Source organism: Anticarsia gemmatalis, chromosome 12, assembly GCF_050436995.1.
Source record: "Anticarsia gemmatalis isolate Benzon Research Colony breed Stoneville strain chromosome 12, ilAntGemm2 primary, whole genome shotgun sequence".
NCBI lineage: Eukaryota > Metazoa > Arthropoda > Insecta > Lepidoptera > Erebidae > Anticarsia > Anticarsia gemmatalis.
The window spans coordinates 10,906,457-10,924,476 of NC_134756.1; the positions used below are offsets into that span (position 1 = coordinate 10,906,457).

At 33.1% G+C, this 18,020-nt stretch overlaps 1 protein-coding gene across 1 annotated transcript in view; it reads right to left on the minus strand.

Annotated features, from left to right (window-relative positions):
- Positions 1-631: 631 nt before the first annotated feature.
- Positions 632-18,020, minus strand: part of Rh50 (Rhesus blood group-associated glycoprotein Rh50) — a 34,992-nt gene continuing 17,603 nt past the window's right edge. Inside the window, exons 3-10 of the mRNA XM_076120687.1 lie at positions 15,053-15,244; positions 13,224-13,366; positions 10,531-10,684; positions 6,854-6,966; positions 6,501-6,695; positions 5,498-5,656; positions 4,520-4,613; positions 632-2,044 (exon numbers count right to left, since the gene is read on the minus strand). Coding sequence (XP_075976802.1) covers positions 1,962-2,044; positions 4,520-4,613; positions 5,498-5,656; positions 6,501-6,695; positions 6,854-6,966; positions 10,531-10,684; positions 13,224-13,366; positions 15,053-15,244 — 1,133 coding nt within the window. The 3' untranslated portion in view covers positions 632-1,961. The remainder of the gene's footprint in view (positions 2,045-4,519; positions 4,614-5,497; positions 5,657-6,500; positions 6,696-6,853; positions 6,967-10,530; positions 10,685-13,223; positions 13,367-15,052; positions 15,245-18,020) is intronic.

Genomic DNA, 18,020 nt, shown 5'->3' on the forward strand with positions numbered 1-18,020 from the left:
TTAAAATTATCGTCGAAGATATCGAGAATAAAATTTGGCTAAATATTCGTTGATAACAATAAGTAAACACAGCATTAACAGTCACAGATGGATTTAAACTGAAAGATTAACTTAAATCGGTAAAATAGTGTGCCATTCTAGTCTACCTAAGTTGAACATGCTAAAGAGTGGAATAAAATATTCGTTCAAAAACATTTTCCTTTGTACTGTGGTCAAGTCATCGAATAGCATCGCTTGCCGTGCAGAAAAGAATCTCCTATAAAGAGTCAAACTCCTAATTTTAAACATCTAAAATTAATAGTCAAAATGCGTTGAAAAGTCGGTTAGTTTTTCAAAAATAACTCAGTCACTATCGCTCTAGACAAAGAAATCTGTTGATAAAAAAACTTGATACCCGTTTCTTAAAATAGAAACGTTTAGATAAGATGTACCAATCATATTTTATTTCGAGACCTCTATTATGAAGTGCTTTTACTTACTATTTTTATATTTGGTGTCACAGTATCGTCTCTTTAAAGCGCCAGAAAAAAGGTATTTCGTTTTATTATCAAACACATAATCTAAGATTGAATTCCACCATTCAACAGGTGTTAGGTTCATATTTAAAGACTTTTTTTCAATAAAACACCCCTGTTTTCCAATATCTTTATTGAGGTCATACAATCTTTAGAAAAATAGACTTTAATACAGCTTCATAAAGTTTATATTCGTTGGAAAGGTATACGTCAATAGATACATGTTACAATTAGCACCTTTGGTAGAGAGCTATTATTATGAATTAATTATTACTATTCAACAATCAAAGCATTTATCATAATATAATATAACAACAAACTTATACATTGTTTTAGAAATAGCATTGTCTTTATTCTGTCAAACCTTGATTTAATGGCACTTAAAAACATTATTTTTACGTATTTTTCATTTCTTTTCGACTAATACCAAAATCCACTGAAGAGACATTTTTGACTCGTGTTGTTAAATGTTATTTTAATAAGCAACACCTAATAATAGCATGCAAGACCGATTTAAATATTTTCGGTGCATTTGCAGCTTTTAAAACGTTACCTTACATCAAATTATACTTGGACTTATCATAACTGACTTAAAAATAATTCGTTTTTCATAAACTTACATGTAAAATATAAATTGCATTAATAATATAGAATATCAAGACAAAATAAAAAACAAATTAGCTTCACGGATAATTAATATGAGATGATAACTTCTTCACTTTTATCAAAGTTTTAAACAAATCAAAGAAGTAATAAAAGTATTACAAAAACTTTCCGCAAAATTAATTCATAATTAAAAATAAAACTTGTATATAGCTAAAACAACTTAAAAATATATACTAGGATAACATGAATTTATCTCATAACTTGACACTGTTGGGCAGATTTCCCGTACAGAACAAGAAAGGGGCTGGCCTTGAGTCCGCCACACTAGTGCGGGTTAAGTGTCATACATATTGTAAAACAATTTTCAATCATAGTTTTGACTTAAATTTAAATGCTGCAAAGTTCTAAACGAGATCTCAAATGATGACTGTCCCAAAATTAGTTATCCGGCTGTCAAACTGTCAAAGTTGTTGTAACTACCGGAAGAGTTTTGACTTTGATATACCTGACCACGGCTAACACTTTCGATAGAAGCATGGTTTCAAATCAAAACAATACAGTAAATAAAGTTTCTTATTTGTATATGATTTTATATTTATAAGTTCGTGTATTATTAATTTTTGAATGAGTTATTTCGAAAGAAATAGTTCGACTAAAGTTGTACGATAGTGTACTTTGACATTTTGGATACTTTACACAGTGACAATGACAATTTATTATTAAATCTCGTCTACAATTCTGCAATATTATCCTTATTCTCAACAATATCTACTATTACTTAAAAATCATGAGGTTTACAATTCGTAGATTTCAGAATAAAGACGCTATTGTTATGTTAAGTTAGGGCAGTTCCCAGTTGAGTTCGTCGTCGTATCTCTCCGATTCCTTGAGGGGTTCGAAGAGCGGCAGTTTCGCGAGCAAACCTGCGAAGTAAGACATTAAGTCAGTAAATGTATTTTGTATTTAAATTGAAGGATATTGGGGTGACTGACTATTTTGTATAAGGGGAGTTTGTAATATCGTCAAACTTTTCCCATGGTTTTGAGGTGGGTGGAACTTTTTAAGCTATAGGATGGTGTGAATGATGATAATTGAAGGGAGAAAAGACATTTGGTGGAATTTGACGAGTGTTGTTGATTATTTGTAGATAATTTTTACTGTTTTTTTGTGATTATTAAGTAAATGTTTGACTTTGTTAGTATTGATTTACATATTAACAAAGTCACCAGCAAAAGTTCACCATGGTATCTTTCTTAGTCATCTAGGGACTAAGTTTCCCGACAACTGTCTTGACAGGAACCCTAAGTTTTCCTAGATTTTAAACTATACCTACATAATCTAATCATTCCTTACAGACATTTACTATTACACAAATTAGTAAATGTTTTACCCAAAGTAACTTTTCACCACAAAAAAGGGAAAAAGCCACGGGTAAGCCGCCATTTTTACTTTCAGGACTAAAATTTCCCACAAAATTAAGATGGTAATGTTCAACCCAAACTATTTTCACCCTCTTGCCAGCCGTTACCAAAATAACGAAAGCACACAATTATTAAATTGAACACATTTAGGCGAGGGTAAATTTTGTAATTCACCCTAAAACCCGAGGTTGTACCGTCCGTTTCAGAACACTTGTATGTAACAGACCCATACAATTATGGTAGTCCCGAAATGGAATCCGAAGCGAAAATTTGACACGGTCGGAATATCGATGCATCTCCATATTTCGGTACAGGTCTACTGGGTTTTAATCAAACCTATTGTCGGTTAAATCACAACAAAATTTATTTTAGGAACAAAAAGGATTTGATCAATTCAAAGTTCAATTTTATCTTTTGATTGACATATTTAAATTTCCTTCTCATATAGAAAGCAATAATAACAGCTTTTTTGTTAAGTTACTCATTGAATTGAAATACTACCAGAAAATTCTCTATAGGAATTGTATTTCCATAAAGTTCACTCGTTCCATGTAGTTGTTACACATAACACAAGGTCACCAAACAAAGAAAAGAAGCACCTCTGTATAACAATTAACATCAGTCTTGGTACTACGTTTAATTAAAAGATTCCCACAAAATTATAATGACAGAACAATTTAGCTTAACTAACAGAAAAGTTGGAGTTTCAAATTCTAATTATACGTCGAGCAATTGCGGTGAGCCTATTACTAGATCAAATTTAGATTAATCGTGATTGGATGAGGCTGTACATTGCATTAAATAATACTATTTATCACCATTTGCAATTAAATTTAACATTATTGATTATTTTACCTTATACCTATTGTCATTTTTTCTGCGTAACTAATTCTACAGTAGACTAACTCTAACTAACTCTACGTAGACTCTTCAGTAAATGTATATTTTATATTTAAAAGGAGAATTCAACCATTGTTATAATCTGATTAACAAAGTTGTATGTGCAAAATGTCCACAGCTCAAACGAGCAGCGTTCTTTGTTTAGATTTTTTTTTTTTAATCAAACTGACATTTCGTTACACTTTTAGGTTTCTAGCTTTTAGATGATAACCTTTATAATTCTATACAACTTCAACGATGTACTTTAAAGCCTAAGCACATCTTAGCTCTACAAATTCACGGGGAACAGTATCCAAATACCAACTTCAGGGCAAAATGATACGCGAATACGATTTAACTAGACAGCCTCATATTTATGACTTTTGTATGGTAACATTAATATTTATTGCTTCCATAGTAAATTTATGCCAGTTTGTATCGCGTTTCGCATCTAATAATCCGTTTTGGAATATGCTATTTGGAAGACTAAAATAATAATTGTTTATTTGCTGTGATCACTATAAAGTTATTTCGATTTAGCTAATTTTAGTTGATTGTCATCTAAATTGTGGCATTTTAGTAGAATATTATCATACTCATTTTGCCAAATCTATTGTAATTGGAAGGATTATATATTGTTTAAAGTTATAACCTACGTAGTGGGGTGTTTAGCAGTTAAACAAATAATATGACACATGCGACATTTTACGACGATGCACGATGGGTATGTAGTATGTTTGTTGTCAGGTACCGTAAGACTAGGTTTTCAATAGATTTTGGAGTTGAACAAGTGGTCAAACAGTCTTTTTTCCGAATTTCTATCCACAAACCATTTGGATGGAGAACATATGAAATTAGGATGATTCCATTATAATTATATATTGCATAGTACATTTTTTAGGAGATTTGCGTAAATGCCAACTAACCAATAGTAAGAATATTTTTTACACAGACTTACTTAAAATCTAAAAAGATGAATAAAAAATTGACGTGATTTTTTATAGTTGTTTAAAGGCTATGACGTTTGTTTCCCTTCGTTAGTTCGTAAAGCATTTGTTCTTGTAACTCAAGGAAGAAAGGTCGTAAATAAAGACATACCGGTAATGAATCCAGTTCCGTACGACAATACGAGTGTCACGCCCAATGCTGCCAACTGATACAGTGCCTGTGTTCCGGCTGATCGGCTTCCATCCTAAAAATAGAAAAAACAATTGTATATACGAGTTTGAAAAGGGCACATCTCACGTTGGAAAGACAAGACAATACGCCCTATTCAAAATTGCATAATCATTTCAATTCAAGTAAAGTGCTTTTGGTTTGAGAACTGGACCTTATCAAAGATTTAATAGTAAACAAAGTTTTTTTATGTTGGTTAATTTTCTATGCTTGCAGTGGAAAACAATGGGGAATGCATTGGCCCAGCAGTGGGACGATATAGGCTGTGTAAATTTAAATAAATAGTTTTCTATAATATCTACCTATTTTAATTTTCAAATTAATACAACATAATGAAAGGTATTTTTTTTCTAAAAATGACACACGCAATCTTAACTCTGATAATTTACTCGTTAACAAACTTGAAAAAGCTTAAAATTCTATTCAGTATTAAAAACCTTACATCACACTGTAATCTTAATAATTCAATTGACAATAGCACTTTTGAAAAAGATCAAGATATTTTTCTTTTCAAATTTTTAAGCTAATTCTCTTGAATCGCATTTTCAACGTTTATTTTAAAGAAATATTAAAATTGGTACTCTGCGCTTTCGAGATAGACTTAAAATAGAATTTATAATTTTTTAAGTTGATTAAGTTTAAACAAAATTCTATTATGATAAAATCACTTTTTTAAGTATTTTTAATATAGTTTGAAAAGGTTCTGTACCAGCATTACAAATAATAATGCAATATAGAATGTAGACCAAAAAAAAAAACAATTCAATGATTGAAATAAAACCGTATTAGATTAACATGATTAAAACCTCACACTAATATAAAAAAAAAAACGTAGCCTCCCGTAGTCAAGAAGACTTAAACATCTAGAATAAAGTAACATTATTAATTACAAAATGTTACCTCCATAGCACCAAATATGTTGCCCAGTTCAGTTCCATAGTTCGCTGAAGTAGCTAATGCAGCGAAAATAATTGACAGAATGCCAGAATACACTCCTGGCATTCCATGAAGGTTGTTGACTCCACAAGTGTCCTGGACTCCAATTTTCTCCAATGCCGGCTGCAAGGTAAAAAATAAATATTATTCGAAATCAGATCCATTACAAAAATAATTAGATAATTGACAGTATCTGCTGTCTGAAAGAAATAAAATTGGTTCGTAAAGAAATAAATTACGACAGTAAAAATATAAATGAAGAAGTTGGAAACAATATCGAACGTCGAAAAGCCAATATGCCAATAGATATAAAACCGAAGTCAAACGACAACAAACTGTCAGATCACTCAGCTAAACTTCTTGAAATCCTAAAATTGTTACTAGCCGTAGATATCGGTCATCCCCAGGGACTTTTAGATCTTCAACAAAACTTTTCACAAAAATATTATCTACTTTTACACTTGGACGTTTTCTCGAAAGTTCTCTCTAATTTCGTCTCTAGATAGAGAAACTTTGTACTTTCATAGCTAACGTCATTTTGTGAAAGTGTAGGCGAAGTATATTGGGGAAATTACAAGATTTTTTTCTACTAGACAAGATATTAAGTTAGAAAACTTAGACTAGCGTCCTGATAGAAATTCTGAACATTAAATTTTTTGCTCCAACAATTTGACTATCGTTATCAATTTTGCTATTACGAAGCATTAAAACTGTTTGAATAATTTGGACTTGAACTAATAAAACGTTGGATATTGAAAATATTTCAGCATTACATTTTTATCGTTGGACATTTATGTTATTCAGTCTGGAATCTGGACGATAATATTATATGATATTATAACGGCCATTAGAATAAAATTACTTTTTTATATTTACGGGGTCATTTCGTACCATTCTGCGAGATAATATTCTATGCGACTCTTTTAAGTCCTATTTTTATGTGAAATCTATGTTCAAAACAACTTACCGTCAAAAATCTGTATCCAAAGACACTAAGAACACCAGCTCCAATGCCAATAGCAATGGCAATACCAGGTGAAATGAACAAGTTGCAGACAGATCCTATGGCCACTCCTCCAGCGAGGGTCGAGTTCTGAACGTGGACCATGTCGAACTTGCCCTTCTGGTGGTTCACCATTGAAGAAACGATGAAGGCTGTCACCTAGTCAATACAAATAAATAATAAGAATTGATATCATGATATCTGTATCTTTAACGTATAAGTAATTAAACACTTCATGAGATTTTCTTAGCTTCCAGGGAAAATATTGGTAGATTATTCAAAAATGAAAATCTTTAGTGTAAAGCACCAATATTTACCGTAGCCGCAGCAAGAGAGAGGTAAGTATTGATTACAGCCCTCTGGTACTCAGCCGGAGAAACAGTCAAGGCAGAGTTGAACGACGGCCAATAGATCCACAAGAAAATTGATCCTGGAAACAAAACAGAAATAATTTAAATTCATAGTTCCTAAATACCCCACCCTACCACACGAACTTCGCATGAAATTAAACATTACTGAAGCTGGTCATTTCCTAGCGTCGTCCTATTCACAAAAATTCACAACCGAATAAATTCCCTCTCCTATATTATTCCCGTGAATTTTGAACTTTTACTTTCCCATTAGCATATTTTGATCGTTAGCCCTATTCATTGCTGGACATACTTTTATAGGTTCCGTAAAAAAATCTTCCATTAAGCTCACAATAACAAGACGTCCTTTCACAAAACAAAAAGGTAGTCTATCAAGGTTTATGTGTAAGAGAAGCACAATCTAGATAAATCTGGGTCATCCCGTCAGTACTCGGATAATGGAGCGAACGGCGGGAAGGGAGAGAAATTTTCAATAATATTATATGACGCTTTCGTGTACTTACTGAGCTGCATCGAATTGCAATGTTGGGGATTATAACAGAAAATATGACACATTATTGCACCTCTGAATTTTCGATATTATTTCGTCGTTTCGAATATAGAAAATGTTTGTGCTTCAATTTTAAATTCTAGCTTTTGGTCTTAAATAATGTAGACGTGATATGCAAACTCATTGGGGACGGTTATAAACTTCGGGTAGTTACAAAGTTATGACTTGACGGCATCGAGTGCAGAGTAGCATTGTTACTTGCCACCGCATAATGAAGTTAGCAGTACAACTGGTACGATATAATAACCGCTACTGCCTCCATGGCACAGTGGTAAAGGTCAACACGCCGCTACCATTGCGTTGGTAGGTCGCGGATTCGATTCCCACACGGAACAATTTAATTTTGTAATCCACAAATATCCGGATATGTTTGTTTTTTGTTTGTTATTTGTATGTTTGTAGAGGTCCTCGCGACACAAGAGCAGTTCTTAGTGCGGAAGTTGTCTTTATAAAAACCAAAACCAAAAGTAACAATTATGAGTAAATACCTAGGTATTTACTACTTGCTACTAGTAGCAGAACAATTTTGATGAAATTTGGCACGGAAACAGTTTAAAACCCAAGGGTCATAGTTATAGGCAGTATTTTTGTCAACAATCAATTAACAGACAAGCTGCAAGCGGACTTGCACAAGTGAGCTAGTGAATTTACACTATATTCTAACAATACTATTAACAACTTTTGGGATCCGAAGGTAGAATTAAGAAAATGTTCCTTCTCTGTATAAATATTTTCTAGAACATTAGTTGCAGCGCATTTTCTATACTATTTTATTTGAAGCGATATGTTTCCAGTCCGGTGAGCATCATGTCACATTTCGATGGAGACGCTAACGGTGCACTTTAAATTCAAAGTGGGCCAACTGTACCTTTGATTTTGTGAACGTTTAACATCTAGGGAACAAGAAAAAGGAAAAGAAAGCGGGGAGACCTTTGCCTAGCAACTTGATGGTAAAAAACACTTGTAAAATTTTCACACGTGAACTCGCATTTTCCCTTCAAATATCTAACGTTTGGGCGCAGGTTGCCGTAGTCGCAGACTTGTTGCCTTTGTGTTCGCGTTAATTCCCACATGCTATTATATATTGATCATACATAGCAAAAGTTTAAGTTATAGTTTTCAAACGATCAAGCACGTTTTGTTTCTATGCTATATCAAACATTAGAGCATAACAAAGTGTTACTCAACAAAAAACTAAAAAACTTTTCTTTTCCTGAAACGCTATGTTATATAAAGTACATAATATTCAATAGTGCTATACGACGTACATATATTAGTATAGTATAGTAGTTAGAATTAGCCATTTAGTTTCGCTTCTTTTTAGACAACTCCCGTACTAAGAATCGCTCTTGTGTCGCGGGGACATTAGTATTACAAACATACAAACAACGGACTCAAAGTACAAGCAGACCCAAAACTATTATTTGTGGTCCGCACAGATAATTGATCCATTCTGGAATCGAACCCACAAACTCCGCAATGGTATCAGCGTGGCATCTTCAACCACCGCGCAACAGAGGCAGTTATTTGAGGAAAAAATACCTATGGAATAGAAGCGCTCAATAGTTATCTATACATATTTTACTATGGCTACTCTGTTATCAATACTGTACCTCAATTCTCCACCACTATCGACTACTGACAACCGGCTAGCTATCAAAATTTTGACATTTCAAATGCACTGCCAAAAAAGTTTCTACGACGCCCGTCAGAGGCGCTGATCTGGCTGATCAGATTTTCATACAAAATTTCTCGATGACAGGTCGGTTGTCGGTAGTCGATAGTAATAGAGAATTGAGCTACTGGATAGTACTTGGAATAACTCTGCAACAAAGTCCAAGTATCGGTTTCAGAAACTCTAGGAACACAGAACTGTTTTTAATTATTTCTGCAAAACTTCAGAATCGCTATTTATGCAATGGTAGTTCGATTTTAATTTAATGATTAAGGTAAAAGCCAATTAAAATTAAATAAATGTTCAATTTGAGTCGTCGTTCAAAGTAATTAATTATTGAGACGTTCATTGATTCAATTTATGTTTGTTTATTGTGATATTATTTTAAACTATGTATATTTCTTAAGCGATGTATAAATAAATAACTAGGCAATGAGATACTAGGTGACACTTACACCTCAATACTAGTAACATATTTAACATTCTAGCAACAGTTCTAAATGAAAACTATCACATAACCCAGATTCCTTTCCCAGTTTGGATATTTCTATTGCTTTTTTCAGATGTTTCTTTTTTACTAAAACATTTTTGAACATACTGAATAGCAAGTGCTTCTGTGGCGCGGTTGGTAATGTAATCGACTACTGATTATGAAATCTCAATCCAAGAATCAAATCCGAGACCTCATGATCAGCAGTTGGGTACACGACTGACCACGCCACTGAGTCATTTTACTATTAATCTAAATTAGTCCTTTAAGTGTACAAACATTGATTCCTAGTACAACCCGATATTGCTATATGCTAACGAAATTCACAAACGATGTACGTATTAAAGTTTTGACTAGTTGTTTGATATTTAAGGTACTGACATATACCTGAGACTGAAGGCTTCACGTGTTTGTAACACCTCTTACGACCTTTGTTTATATTCTCTTAGATATGATATTTATTTGTACGACGGGATAAGGGAAGACTTTTAGTAGAAGAAGGTCATAACATTCAATAACGTAAAATTACATAAGACTTTTTTCTGCAAGTGCAATGTATTTGTTCATGTTACATTTTCAATGTTTCATCATTCAAAATTCATGTTTCTAAATTTAGCCTAAGGCTATGTAAGCCATTTAGAAATTTGATAACGATTCAAACAGACGGACTGCTTTCATCGACCTTAAGCGTATTAAGTAAAACTTGTATCTACTAAGCCAAGTGGCATAGACCATTAGCACTAACGTAGGAACTTTAAAGTTCAAATTGTTTTTTATTATTAAGTATTTGTTTCCCAAATCCAGTTAATGAAAAACGAAACTTGGTCAGTCTGGTAGTTGTTTATATTTTACACTTCTTTTCAGGTAGTTGTTTAATGCTGTATCGATAATTTTACTCATATACTTACCAATCATAGCAGTAACATCAGAGTTGTAGCTCGGGCCATCGAGTCTGGTCGCTCCTGGCGCTTCCACCTTCTTAGCTCTGAAGGCAGAGCTGACGCCCAAACCGAAGTATGCTCCAAAAGTATGAATAGCTATTGAACCACCAACGTCAGCCGCCTGGAACAAACATCAAATGATTAGAGAGAATTAGCTTAATTTTTATAAAATTTTCTTGCGTTATTGTCTTTAAAATAGATTTTTAATTTTTTCATCTCGATAGGCGATTGTTCGCTATTCAGTTATCAAATAATGAGTTGCTGTCAAGGTTTTTTTATAAAAGTCTGATTAGCTAGCGCGTTAGGAAATCTTAGGTATATTACTAAGTCTACATGCGAAACCGATACCGTATAGTAGCGCAATGACACTAGTGTTTGAAATTCTATTTCTTATTTACTAGCTGACAGGCGCGACTTCGCTTGCGTCACCTAAGAGAATGAGTCAAAATTTTCCCCGTTTTTGTAATATTTTTCGTTGCTACTCCGCTCCTAATGACCGTAGCGTGATGTAATATAGCCTATAGCCTTCCTCGATAAATAGGCTATCTAACACTGAAAGAATTTTTCAAAGCGGACCAGTAGTTCCTGAGATTAGCGCGTTCAAACAAACAAACAATCAAACAAACAAACTCTTCAGCTTTATTATATTAGTATTAGTATAGATTAGTATAGATTCGAGAAATCCTAATATTTAAACCAAAATAGCCATTCAGCGAATGCAATGATCCAAGAACGTTTTATGCAAACATTTTGAGAGAATACCGAAGTGGTTTATTTTTGTCCGTCTCAAGTACAAAGTTTGGTATAAATTAACCTAAACTTATTAATACAGGATACAGTTTCCCAGAATTATTTTACCGTAATTGCCGAACAACTTTTTGACGCAATTAAAACTTTATGATTTATATTGTTCGAATTATGGATAGAGTTGTGTGATTTTAGCTATATTTGAACCCTTCTTCATAAATCAAACTAGGATAAATTGAACATTTCTGCTGGATACGGGTATTCCTGGAATGGGGAAGGCCTTGAGTCAACCACATCGGCTAATTGCGAGTTTGGGACTTTGTATCACTTAAATAATCTAATTATATTACTTATTACTTATAACTACTCTATAACTGTTTGAGGTAGAGCTTCTTCATTGTGTTTCAATTATAACAACTGCGTATACTTTCGAAAATTCTGATGTGTTCCTAGACCATAAACCTGAGATAACACGGTGTATATAAACATTACATTTAATAATGTCATTCTGGTCGATTTCGACTTCGACGGCCGGTTTCATTGAAACCAGGCAACTTTGTATGACTTGTTTATAATCATCAAGTGTGTGCATAATACACATGCAAGCTCTCTATTCCTTTACTGTAATAGTCCTGTGGGACGGCTAAACCGATACGACTAGGGAGAGTTCAGGCGCAGGACTGACGGCTATAAGTGTTCTCCGAGGCACGGAGGTCTACGACCTTTTTAGCCCGACCCAGGATTCGAACCCGAGACTTCTTGCGCGGCAGTCGCATATACAACCGACCGAGAGGCAGTTGTACACATAATAGTTAAAAATATTTTCTACTGGGAAATTCGATATACATTAATATTGCTAAGTATAAAATGATGTAACTATTTATTTGCACTATCAATTATTACATAACATATAATAACTTCAAACGTCTGGAGCACGGCACCTTTATTTGCGTCTGTACTATACAAACATGTGACAATGTTAATATAAACAAATATATTTGTAAACGTAAATACATTCTCACGATGTTTTACGTAAGCACACGTTTTTGCGCTACTATGGAATTTAAGATAATTAGAGTATCAGAAATAGTTTTACATCGTTAGGAATATTTCGAAGTCTAACAGCATTCTTTTATATTAATATTCTATTATTATCATCGTATAATATTTTAATGATAAAATATTACTGCAGATTCTGTGCTTGTGGAATTATTATAGTCAATACAATAAATTATACAATACTCTTAATGTGAAAATCTTTTATTTATTCAATGCCAAATGGCTGAACGAATTCAGTTTTAGGCTGAATTTGTACTATCCCATTGGTATTTATGATAGTTGCTTAAATAATTTAAAGAAAATAACAATCAGTGTCAATTAAGAACAGAATTAAGAGTAATTTCCCTGGAAACTGAAATTAATAAGCTCCAATAACAACGAGTATTGGAACAGGAACTGTAAATAATTGCCCGTCTTCGTAATTATTATAACATTGAAATATCCCGAGATTTTCTACTGAAGTACTTCACAATCAATGTTCTCTTAAAAATAGTTCAGTATCCTTAAATATTACCTGTCTCAGTAGTTTCCTACAATCGGTTCTAGCGAATAAGCTAGACAGTAATATTTTTTGCGTCAAACGTAACAGCCGCTAATCAGTTTTTTATACATCATTAAATTTGTTAATCACTATTCTAGCTATTATTGCTACTCTTTTTATTTAACGCAGTTTTGTATAGTCTGTACCGTCGAGTATCGAGATTTTGACATTTAAAATTTACTGCCAAAATAGTTCTTACGGAGCTCGGTAGAGGTGCCAAACAGATTTACGTGTAAAATTTCTCAATATATATTAATTCTCAATATATATAAAATTTTTGTCGATAGTAGGAAGAAAATCTTTATTCACTTACTTTAAATACGTCACCGACTAAATAGAGGTTCAGGCACGCAACAGCTGTTTCTACGATAGAGATAAACAAAAGCTGGGTCCCACTGGCGACTCCTAGTACTGCTCCGAAGGTAATCAGTACTGTTGCTGACATAACATCGGCCTCTGTGGACAAAAACAACAAATTGTATTCGGAACACCAATTTTTTTTAATAAACCACCAGGGATTACGATCTGGACAAACAACTTTAACTTATAAAAAAATCTATTGATATTCTTTATATTACCTATACGCTAAAGAAAAGACAAGTATTTTTAGTATTCATAAGGCCCAGAAAAAATAATTATAATATGTTTCTTCAGATTTTTGGGTGAAGTATTCGTGGTACAATAAATATTTTAATGTAATATTATCTTATTTCTTCATTATCATTAAAACATCCTGTTAATAATGATAATAATCAATACCCGCTCCAGTGACCTAATTGAACCCATATCCTTCGATAAAATCATCCAGATCCGTTATCTTACAATGCTTTGTTTATTTACAAAATTGTGTAGGAACAAAGGTGTTGTTTCTATTCAAAAGGAGAATTTCTATGATCAGGTAATCTTGCTTGAAGGGGATTCAATGCAATCAAAGTTTAGTCTTGTTATTTTCTAGACCGACCCTTTGTGTGGTTTTCTTCCACCCAGATCGTGGCTTACGAATTCTGGGTACAACTAAAGATACAAAGGAGAAAATAAAATTCGTTTCAAAAGTTCCAAAATGTTTCACATATTTTAAGCCGTTGGTTTATATCGGTCTAGTTTGACTGTATATGAGATGAATCGATTGTATTGTTAATTATTCAGTCTTTACAGTGACTTTAAAGTCCAAGTAAATCATTGCAATAATATTATGCAATCAAATGCAATATCATTGGTGTAACAAGGATGATTTTTATTGGAGTACTGTAAAAATATATCCCGTTTACTTTTATTGAAGCCTAAACTTTCCCGATCGGTGACCAGAAGCCTCAAACAATAAACTGTCGAAAAATCAAGCCGAAAGCGAACATTTAACTCAATTGATTCTTCAAAAAGAACTCCCTACAAAATTGTAATTCAATTTAAAACAATATCAAAACATTTCTAATGCTAAAGGCTTTCTTTTGAGTCGCAGTATTGAGAGGAAATTGGCCATTTAAAATGTAGCCTTCATTAAAATTGAAGGCAGGAATCCTTTGCTATTATTAGACACAATACTTATTTGTTTGACGAAGCAACTTTAGAATTTGAATAAAATACAAGGTCTTAGAGAATAATTGAAGAGTTTATTGTTTTAAGGAAACCTTTTCAAGTGGTGGTCGGTAACCTTTGCATTGTTCGCTTTTATAAATATCAGTGTTTTTGATGAGGCTGATAATAGTAACTTATTTTGATATCCGAAACAAACAAATCGAGCTCTATTATTAAGTAGTACTACGTATCTTAGCTAAACAATTGGATAACTGTTTGTCATGTCGAAATGTCTTTCAGCCCCGGTTTCTGAGGTACGTTTAGCGGTAGTTTATCTATTCAATAGCGTTTAAGCTCATATAAACACGACTAGAATAATGCCTCAGAACCCGGGCATCAATCTTTTGGCAGCCCTAATATTTTGTTAACCTGTTTGTTCTGTATATTAAATATAAAAAAAAAACACTTTCTCTGTTATTGCGTGATCAAACTGAGATAGAACTTAAGCATATCAATATCTTTACTTTGACACCAATAAACAGTTACATCAACAAAATTACAGAGAAACGACATACATAATTTGACATTACTTCCAAGAAGAGACAAATATCATAAATAAGTAGCACTCACCCAATAATGATTTCTTGGTAAGGTAAATTGTGTTATCCTTCATGTGATAGAACGACTGGCAGAGTAGAGCCCATTGTATGACGAGGGCGGCTAAGAACCAGTTGAAACCTAGGGCACTGTAGCAATATTTCTTGAGGAAGGTCATGAGGAAGCCGAAACCAATGAAGATCATGACGTGGGTGTCTTCATATCCTGGAACAAAGGTAAAGAAAACAAGTTAGGCACAGTCTTCTTTTAGTTTCAAATTTCTGTCTATCTGTGTTTCTATATGATTTATCTGTGGCATCATTCAACAAGTGAACCTATTTTAACGCGATAGTTAGCATTTTGTAGGTTCTTAAGTGACAGATGGGTCGCTAAAATAAAATCGCCAATTATTTTATCAGAAGAAAAATGCCATTTGTCGCTAAAACAGTCCATTTTGTTCAGCTACGGGACATCTGTGAACACGTAGTGTTTGTTTATCGATAATAGTTCCAGTACTACTTTTTTCTTTCGACAGCCCCTTCGTAGAAATTTAATTTTCACTCTCAAATCCGGCCATCTAGTCTGGATGTGAAATTAACGCTAACCTTAACCTAGATAATAATAAAAATAACGTGTTATATGTTGGTTAAACTCCAGGTAACTAATTCTACATATTGGAATGAGAACAAACCCACCCCACAGTTAACTATGCAGTTAACTACAATAAGACTGATCACACCAAAATAATATTGAATAAAGACCAATAAAATCATATAATTTTTTTTGATGAATGAAATATAAATGCTGTTTTGGTTTGCTATCTAAACGTTAATACGTGTTTGATGGTGCTGGAGTAACTATCTCGTTGAGGCAAATCAGTAGCTTAATCTGTAATTCACTGTCACTCAACTGACCGTAAAAGGAGAACAACAATACGTAAAACAAAGATTTTTAAGCAATCATTGGCTATTTCGTAAAGCCAATAGTAAGATTATGACGATAATTATTTAATACCGCTTCTGTTCAATAATCTACCAAACGTAATGACAAGCAGCAATTAAAATAAAACGTTGCCTACATTCCGCCATCGATCTTACCTCTAATAAATATAGGTATATAAACGTTCCAAATACACCCATTACGAACTCCATCACGCATAAAAAGAACAATACATATCCCTTTTTATCTTTCTTTTATCTTTTTATTTTTTCCCCGCACAGTAATTGTTAGAATGTCAAATGAAAAATTGCAAATGAAATTACACAATTCATTGTTTTCTGGCATAAAATGGGACCCGCGAGTATAATAGGACTTAAAATGGATACATATAGAATGTGTATACTATTTATATGCTTATCTTTTATTGCGAAAATCCTTTTTTTGTTTTGTTTATATGTGAGTACATCGAGAGAGTCGGACGATATTTTATTCAGTTACAAGTTGTCTTTTAGAAAGGGGTTCCTTTTAGTTGATATAAACAGGGACATCTGTTGTAGGACACTGTTTTCATTGGTTGTTTGTTTTTTTTATCTGAAATATAGAAGTGATATATTTTTTGTATCCTACTTTTAAATAAATGTTCTTTAGGTTTTATAATACAAAAGTTTGTAGGGATAGACGGATGTTTGTTATTCTTAGGAAGAAAAACATACATAACAAACACTTTATCAGATGGGGATGAAATCTTGCAAAAAACAACATAATGCTTCTAAACCTACACAACCAAAAATAGTAAGCAAATCAGTTTTCCGTTCAACCTAGCATACATTATTATTATTATAACGTCGTTTAAAGGCACTTATAAATGTCCGATGTCAGAAGTGCATACGCCCACTGTACTCGTAGAAGTATCTAAAGCTTTCTTTGAACTCTCTCAGGTATTTTAATTTTGCAACTTGTCTGAACAGTTTGGACAATCAACACCTACACAAAAATGTTCTGATCAAACTAAAAGTAATTTATATCTTAATCAATAGAAACATGGATGAAAAGAGCAAAATGCCAATAAAGTAATACAATACTGCTGTCAATTATCGGTTGGTGACCTGTCGCCTACGTCATAATGTTCGTAGTTACGAAGGTAGTTGATCTTTTTGGACAGTAACAGTATATTAACCCCTTGATGGCCATGCTTTGACCAGACTTTGGCCTGATCAGCATAGAAAAAATTTGTTGCATTGCTCTGAATGAGTTGACGGCCCTTATTATTATAAATTCTTACAAAAACTAGTTAACCTTAACGAAAAGCAAAGTTTTTACCCTTCTTCGTAGCTATATATAAGTAAAAATTTTAACGTGTAAAAAGAGAAACGTATGTCTTTGGAGGCACAACACAACGAATCAGCAACTTTGTCCCCTGCTCCTATTTTGAACCTATTACCCGTCGCATACTTTACCGACCGCGTTACTGAGGTGGTCAGCACGTTGTTCTATCCTGTCAGAAAAACACCTTATGGACTGGTCTAAGCTGAAAATACCCGTAGTGTGAAAGCACGCTTATAACATGGTATCATTAAATCAGTGGTATTTATAATATTAAGGTTATTCATATGGGATGGTTCACTGATATTGATAAGTGTCATTACCCTATAACCCGAGGTTGAACATTAATTGAATGGAAATTGAGGAGAAGTAATTCATACATAGAAAATTTACTTAGAAAATGAACTATCTGTCTTTTTAGTTATATATACATATACTAGCTGACCCGGCAAACGTTCTTTTGCCATAAAAAATAAATAAAAAAACATTGTCCAGGGGACAAAATTGTGAATCTAAACAATTCTCAGATCCCCTTGAACACACACAAAAAAAAACATCAAAATCGGTCCAGTCGTTTAAGAGAAGTTCAGTGACATACACACTTACAGAAGAATTAAATATATAAAGATTATGGCTATGGCAAAGAACTTCCTATAAATTCCTTGCCTACTTTTTTTTTATGGAATCCTGAAGGTCAAATCTCAGAAAACATTATGTTCTGGCTAAAAATATAAAAAGA